Below are 8,325 nucleotides of genomic sequence, written 5' to 3' on the forward strand. Positions count from 1 at the left end.
CTTTCATTATTGCCTTCTTGGCAATGCAAGAAACCGTATACCCAACAATCACTTAGCTAGAAGTGTGTGCAGGTCTGTGTTAAACCCCTACAAAGCTTTAAGCAATTAATATGCGATTAGATTCATTAGTTGATTCGTTTAGCCTCCAGCGTCACCCTTTTGCATTTACTTTACTCACTCTGCAGTGGAAAGGTTTTAACCTTAAAGCGGCCACCAACAACATAAGGCCGGAATGCTGCAAAAACAGAACAAACATCTGTACTGAAAGATTAACACAATGCTAAATACGAACGTTGTTTAGTGTTTACAAACCTGACAAATACACTCCTCTGAAACTTATCCCAGTGCTTAGTTTAAAGTGAATGATCCTGCTCTATAAACAAGAGAAGCTGACTAGGCTGGGTTAGATCATCAGAAATCTGTGTTCTTCTTCAGGTTGTGCATATGAAGGAGCTGAGAATGAACTCATCAGCTATAATACTACAGTGTGAAGTAAAATGCTAAACTCTGCAATGCAGTGGTGTAATGTTTAAGGACTGGAGTCTGACATCACTGCTGTGTTGGAAATTTATTGAACTTCAAGTCACACTGAAGATCCTGCGCTTCTCAAAATAAAGCTACAGAACACTCCTTTTGCTTATCTCTGGGCTGGTGCATGTTTAGTAATTGGTTAATTTAGGTACTTGAATACCTTTAATAATAATTGAATATACATAATTGTTTAGCTTATTAGACACTTTTCTATGTGACAGATACCAAAACATGTAGGGTTGATGGTACCATCCCAGAGAAGTTCAGCTTATTTCTGAGAGTTTGGGAGAAAAGACAAAGAAACTATACTCTGAAGAAGATAAATAACAAGTAACAAGAAGAGACAAGGAACAAAAACTTCTCCTTTTTAGGTTTTGCCAGTCAAATAGATTTGTATGTTGTTTTGTTTCTTTTTCCACCGTCACAGTTTGCATTTGTTCTGTTCCCATGGAGATACGGCATCATTTGGGTGTCCCAACCGAACATATCTCTATCTCTGTCCTGTCATTGGTTTGTTACCTGATTGTGGTCACCTGTTCAGTGTGTATTTATGATCAATATGATATGATTAATCTACTCATTATACTCAATGTATTGTGATAAATTGTTGTATTCATTGTAGTTATTTATTGTAGAGTTTGTGTTTCTTCTATTTGTTGCCTGTAGCCACGCCCATGCAAAACACCTCTCTCAGTGCGCTTGTACCTGTTTTGGTGAGCGGATTAGTGACCAGCTTGCGGATCAACTCGTTCTCCGAAGACCTCAGCAGCAGGATGATGTCCGCAGGAAGAGCATCTCGGTTCTTGGGCAAGAACCCGGAAGCGTTATAGATCACCTGATCGGTACATACATATTAATATACACATTTTAGACACCCTTATTCTGATCTGATCAAAAGAGGTGCACTTTATAATGGAAATATTCATACCTTTCCAGCATAGTGGTTGATCCCAAAACCAAGATCAACTCTCATTGGTCTCCAGAAGTTTTTTGATTTCAGGTTGTCTTCGAATTTTTCTGTATTAACATGACATTTGTTCATAAATAAATATTTATTCATTAATCCATTAAGTCATGGATTCACATTATATACATCCAGGGAGGGATAAAATAACAGTAAGTTTTCTATCCTTAAAACTCACCGAAATAATCCAGATTTATTTCCTTATTTCCCGTTCACACACCCAACCCATCAATTTAATTCAATTCAGTTTATTTGTAACAATGTCTCAAATCAGCTTTACAGAAACATAGAAACCTGGAAAAAATTCTAAAGTTTAGAGTTAAGTTACTATTTATCCCTAATATTTATCCTTAATGAGAAGCCTGAGACAACGAATGTGGCGAGGAAAAGCTCCCTGAGATGATATGATGAAGAAACCTTGAGAGGAACCAGGCTCAGAAGGCATCCTCATCCTCGTTTGGGTGTCACTGGACAGTAAATAACGTAACTGTTGATAATGTCCTCTCTACAACAGTTTATAGTCATGTGGAACTGTGCAACCAAGAGCTCATGAGGAACAAATTGGTCAGCGTCATTTCTGACTTCTTTATAGACTTCCTATATATTCTAGACACTAATTCCTTCCTGCTAAAAGCTGACTGACGCAACAGCAGTGTGATTGTCTCCAATCAAAACCATTCTAGTATCTAGCATCAGTAAGACTGTACAGAAACAATCCCCACTGATACCATTAATGCAGAGCCACTGGTTCCCTATGGATTAATGCCGTGCCTTTATCATATAATTGAACTTTCCTCTTGTTGTTCTCAAGCACTGTATCATCCCAATTCTCCACAACACTTCTATAATACGTGATATGGAACAACATCTATAAGAGGGAGAGTCAAATAAAAACCTTTCTTTAATAAAGCCACGTAATTTAGGAAATCTTTTCTAGAGGAATCTGCCTACAAAATCTAGAAAAATGTAGAACATCTATTTACTCTCAAGTGCCAGGAACACACTAGTACTACAGTTTTATAAAAAAAAAAGAATAATTAAATATGATATGTAAAATATCCCAGAGGGAGAAAATTCAGTTCCTGTGTGAGTATGTGAGCCCATATGACTCCTGAAAGTCATACAGAGTTAGAACGTGCTAGAGCTAGCGAGTGTGTGTGTGTGTGTGAGTGAGTGTGTGTGTGTGAGTGAGTGAATGTGTAGAAAGGTGTGTGACTTGCCGACGAGGGTTTGATCGGTGGCCTGAGGGAACCTGCTCTCCTCATCCAGCAGTGACAGCATGCCCATGGGCTTCTGCAGGAAAAGGTCCAGCAGGGGCCGGTTGTCCTCATACTCAATCACCCGCATGTCCACTCCCTCGTTCAGGTACTCGTCCTGCAGTCCATCAGAAATCAGACATCCATTAGCTAGTCCATGGAGCGAGTGAAAGCAGCAGTGTACTTGCTTTGCTTTATGTTTTAATGCTAGTTAACCAGGCTGAGTGAGTCCGTCAGTCGAGTCCGTCACTCCTGTATGTACCGTACAGTAGCATTTCATGCTCGACTAAACAGCCATCTTTGGCTAAAATTTAGGCTACAAGCCTCACTTAACTCTATATTTTTCCCCAACATCCCAGTCGACTCAATTTCCTCACAGGTTCTACACCCCTTTATCTGAACAAGTAAATTTAATCAGCCAGCTTGTTGACCTAGAGAGAATTTAGCTAGGTTGTAATGTGTCATGCTAACAGGAAGTTAAACATACTATACATATATTTAAATAGTCAGTAAGAAACAAATTTTGTGGTTGGATGAAAGTAAAAAAAAGAAATGTTGCTGACTACCAGATCATCAGCCTACCAGAGCGCCTGAGAGGAAGCAGCTTGACGAGGAAGGATCAAGTACTTCAATTAGCAAGTTGAGAGCCATGATTCAAGCAAGTAATCTCAGCGTAGCTAGCATTTATTCAGGGCAGTCAAAAGAATAGAAAATATAATAAGGCCAGGATGATAAATAAATATGAAAAATAAGGCGGAGATAACTTTAACGAAGTCACCTTGGAAAAAAACAAAAACAAAACCAGAACATCTGGTCCATTGATGGACAGAGGTTGAGATAAGACACACAATACAACCATGACAATGTCAAGGAGGAACACTAACAACAAAACCAATCCAAATAACTCGTCTTGTTTAGAACCGTGCTTAGAGAACTGACTAGCTGACTAGCTAACAAACTACCAATGAATTAATGGAAAACACAGTGCAGGTGTAACACACCATCACAGGTAACCCTCTTTTTAAACACCGCTTCCACTAATAAGACATTAACAAAGAAGTCACGATGACTCGCATACAGTACGCGCAAATTAGCGCTAGCTTTACTTCAATGCAAAAACGCTACACTTCTGTCAATGTGGCAAAACGTGGTGTTATCCTTCTTTCTGTTCTGCCATATTTTTTAAAAATATTTTCTATATATTTTTCCCTTTGCTTTGGAAAAGTAATACCATTTCTATTTTTATTTTACATATTTTTATTTATTTTTATTTTGAATTTCATTTCATTTCTGCATCACAGTGCATCAGAAGGTCGAGTCGGTCCTGTGATTACACAAACTCACGATTCAAGGCCATAATGTAGTGTTCAAAGGGTCAGACTTGTTTGTGTGTGTGTGTGTGTGTGTGTGTGTGTGTGTTCGTGACATTTTGACTCACTTAGTCATCCCCCTGCTTTACTTGTATACAAACTCTAAAAGCCTAGAAGCACAACATTTCCAATCTCCAGGTAGCCGTGTTGAACACACACACACACACACACACACACAATCATTCAAAATGCCTAAAGGAGCCACACACGTCCAAAAAATCTCATTTCTGCACCGGGGCAGAACATGTAGCCTGGGGTAAAGTCATGGAGCAACTGCCAACCTCTCTGAGGAGAGCAGGTCTACCACGAAAGAAAAAAACAATACAGGAAATGATGTTATTGTGGGTTTTTTGTACAGAAAAAGCTGTACAAAGCTGTAGCACCGCAGAGGAAAATGTGTGGATGAACAAAGAGAGAAAACAAAAAGACTTTGGAGGTGACATATATTGCATCGGTGTTATTCCACACACACACACACACGTTAAATCTTTCGGACATGCGAAACAGATATGCTATTAGCGTGAGTGATTGTCAGTCTAACACACCTCCTGACATCTCTCCTCCATGCTGCTCTCCAGAGCGAGACGTTATTAAATAAATGATTACACCACGAACTCTCATCATTCAGACGGAAATAACTTCATTCCTATAAGAAAGAGGAAATAAAAAAAAAGCAAGCTCTCGGGCCGTACCTGCTCCCAGGCGAATATGTGCTGATTGAAGTAGAACTGGATCTGCTCGTTGGCGATGTTGATGCAGAGCTGCTCGAAGGAGTTGTGCTTGAAGTTTTCGAAGCCGAAGATGTCCAGGATGCCGATGTTCTGCTCTTTGGCTTCCTCTCTGAGAAGGACATATTAAACCACAGTGCTGTTGAATTCTCAAATCTGATTGGTTGATATAGAAGTTACTTCTATTACAAATGTACAGTATTAGCATGACGTTTGAAATGCTAGCATTGATTGAGAAATAAAACACTCCAGGATGTTCTGTGATTAAAATATAATGTAGTTTTTGATGTCACTCTGTCGTTGATTATTTCCACAGGATATACAGTAGGATATTTACAGAATAATGTGCTTTAAGAGAGATTAAAAGAGATCTCAAATCTACTTGTCCTTCTTCCTTCTTCCTAAACGATGCTGTTGATGACAGTTTAAAGAAACTCCTCTCTGCTTTATGTTTATGATTTTTAAAGCTATATGTGTGCTAAAGGTGGAGATGTATATATACAGTCTGTATAATCCTGATTCTGGGTGTGATTTAATCAGCTGGCACTCGTGAGAACTGAATACTCACTGGACCAATGATAGCTCAATTCACTTTTAACATGACTTGTTATTTTGTTTTTCGGGTTTGTTTTTTCGTTTACTGATTTATTTTGTCCTCAAAAATATTTTGTTTTTGGATTTGATATTTTGTTTTCTGATTTACTTTGTTTTTGGACTTGGTTTTCACATTTGTTTTTTTTTTTGTTTTCTGATTTATTTTGTTATTTGGATTTTTTTGTTTATTTTGTTTTTGGATTTGTTATTTGTTTTTTTTTTGTTTATTTTGTTTTTGGATTTCTTATTTTGTTTTCAGGTTTATTTTGTTTTTGAAATTATTTCTTTTCAGATTTCTTATTTTGTTTTCTGATTTACTTTGTTTTTGGACTTTGTTTTCACATTTGTTTTTTTTTGTTTTCTGATTTATTTTGTTTTCGGATTAATTTTGTTTTCACATTTGTTATTTGGATTTTTTTGTTTATTTTGTTTTTGGATTTGTTATTTGTTTTTTTTTTTTGTTTATTTTGTTTTTGGATTTCTTATTTTGTTTTCAGGTTTATTTTGTTTTTGAATTTATTTCTTTTCAGATTTCTTATTTTGTTTTCAGATTTACTTTGTTTTCACAATTCTTAATTTGTTTTCACATTTGTTATTTAGATTTTTTTTTTATTTTGTTATTTTGTTCCCACATTCCTTACTTTGTTTTGATTTATTTTATTTTTAGATTTGTTATTCTGTTTTCAAATTTCTTATTTTGTTTTCTGATTTTATTTTATTTTTAGATTTGTTATTCTGTTTTCAAATTTCTTATTTTGTTTTCTGCTTTTTTTTTTTTTATTTATTTTGCGCTCAGATTAGTTATTTTGTTTTGCACTTCTCCACCACTCTATTATTTCTTCATAAGTCAGTGTATAAAATATAACCATATCAAATATTTACATTTTATTAATCTTCACACACACGTTTCTATCACAGTTCTTTAAGCAGGTTGGAGGTGTGTAGAGAACGTCAAATAAAGTTAAACTTCGCGAACAAACTCATCATGTAAGTCATCATGTGAGAGCTACTTTTATTTAAGATGTGGAACTACAGAAAATATGATGTGATAATAATTTCCAGTAAGGAAACATAGTGAGCATTGATGCTTCCTGGTTTTTGTGATGCATTGTGGGATTTTTTAGGGACTAACCCCTAAAACAATCTCTCTGATCGAAGCCCTGACTGCAGTGAAGGAGCTGGTTGACTTTAGATAATAAGTCAAACTGCATTTTCTTCTATTTTTGGTGCGATTAATGAATCCATCTTATCTTGGATTATCCCTCACTCCATCTCTCTCTCTCTCTCTCTCTCTCTCTCTCTCTCTCACCCGTTCTCGTCAGGTCTCAGCAGGGAGTTGATGCGGTTGACGATCCAGCTGAAGAGGCGTCCGTACAGAGCTTTGCTCATGGCGTCCCGAACCTCCGTGGCTTTCTCCACCGTGTTGGGCCGGACGATGGTCTCACCCCGAGCCACCACACAGTGGGAAGTGAGAGCCTCCTTCAGCTCATCCGAACTGATACACAGCAAAGAGGCAGCTGCAAAAGAACACATACACACACACACACACACACACACACACAACACACTCATTTACTATTCTAGAGACTCATTCCATAAATGTCCTGGGAAAGGTTGAGATTAAACATGATTTATTTAACATTAAACCTAATTATAATTCTGACCAATCAGAACTGACATGCATGGTAAGCTCTGCCCCATTATTTATGGTTAACCAAAAAATCTGCTATTTTTATGATGTCAGCAATGAAAACGTTCCTCTGTAAGAACACAAAAATGATCCTAGATCTCTTTAGAAAATGGAGTTGTGGAGAAAATGGAGAATTTTTTTTTAAATGTTACTCATTTCTGACCAATCAGCAATGGCCAGTATGGCAAGCTCCGCCCCAATGGTTCCTGGTTTACAATAAATAAATAAATAAATAAATAAATAAATAAATAAATAAATGCTTCACTGGAGCTGCAACTAAAAGGTTCCTAGAACTATAGTCAACTACACAAAGAGTCACAGAAATGTTTATTTATTGTCTTTAATGGCAAATATGGTAAGCTCCGCCCCCAAGCTGTGTGTAGTTCACTGTAAATCAACTACTCTGACAACTAGTTAATAATAAATATGAATAAATAAATAAAATTGGCTTATTAAAGAGTCCCTAAGATGTATTCTAGTCAAGAAAAGGTTCTTGGGTTCCTGAAAAGGTTACTAGTTAACACTGTAGTCCACTTTTTAACAGAAGCCTGCTACACTGTAGGATAACAGTAGGCTAACTTAGCTGCACTAGCATGCTAAGCTGCTAGCATGTGCTGCTGTACTGTAACTCACCGCTCTCTAACACGGCCATGTTAGCGATGTTGCTCTTGTCAGTCTGATGCTCCGTAGCCACCGAAGCGAACTCGATATCTCCGGTGTTTAAGATGGACGCAACGATGCTGTACACGCTTCCCAGTTCCTGTGAAGGAAAACGTACAAGTCAAATACAAGCCAAAATCTAGCAGCATGCTAGTTCTCTTTAGCTAAAAGCGAGATTTCTGATCACATCGCAATCTAGTGCCAGTTTATGTCTTTTGTGTCAATTATGAGGATTGTTTGTGTTGCTAATTTGTGTTGTTAGCTTCTTAGCGCTAGTTTAAACCTCAGCGAAGCAAAATCCAGACCCTATATTTCGTACAGCTTGGATTCCGAGGAAGAAAAATGACATTAGTAATGATATTTTGGAAGGAATCTGATAACGTCTTCGCTGGGAGTTGACATCTCTGAGCTCCGCAGCAGGCAGTCAGCACCGGGGAGTTTCTCTGACTGTCGTTTTCATTAGCTTCTCGCTCGTCGCCATGTTTCATCATGTCACGCCGCTCTCACTCCTGTCACTCACCTACTCGCTCTG

At 37.5% G+C, this 8,325-nt stretch overlaps 1 protein-coding gene across 2 annotated transcripts in view; it reads right to left on the reverse strand.

The window, feature by feature from the left end:
- myo3a (myosin IIIA) overlaps window positions 1-8,325 on the reverse strand; it is a 101,414-nt gene that overhangs the window by 16,680 nt on the left and 76,409 nt on the right. For both annotated transcript variants that reach the window (XM_058398604.1, XM_058398611.1), the window contains exons 17-22: window positions 7,767-7,893; window positions 6,753-6,960; window positions 4,814-4,961; window positions 2,716-2,869; window positions 1,460-1,548; window positions 1,237-1,366 (exon numbers count right to left, since the gene is read on the reverse strand). In XM_058398604.1, coding sequence (XP_058254587.1) covers window positions 1,237-1,366; window positions 1,460-1,548; window positions 2,716-2,869; window positions 4,814-4,961; window positions 6,753-6,960; window positions 7,767-7,893 — 856 coding nt within the window. The remainder of the gene's footprint in view (window positions 1-1,236; window positions 1,367-1,459; window positions 1,549-2,715; window positions 2,870-4,813; window positions 4,962-6,752; window positions 6,961-7,766; window positions 7,894-8,325) is intronic.

The sequence above is a fragment of the Hemibagrus wyckioides genome, linkage group LG01 (genome assembly GCF_019097595.1).
Source record: "Hemibagrus wyckioides isolate EC202008001 linkage group LG01, SWU_Hwy_1.0, whole genome shotgun sequence".
NCBI classification, from domain to species: domain Eukaryota; kingdom Metazoa; phylum Chordata; class Actinopteri; order Siluriformes; family Bagridae; genus Hemibagrus; species Hemibagrus wyckioides.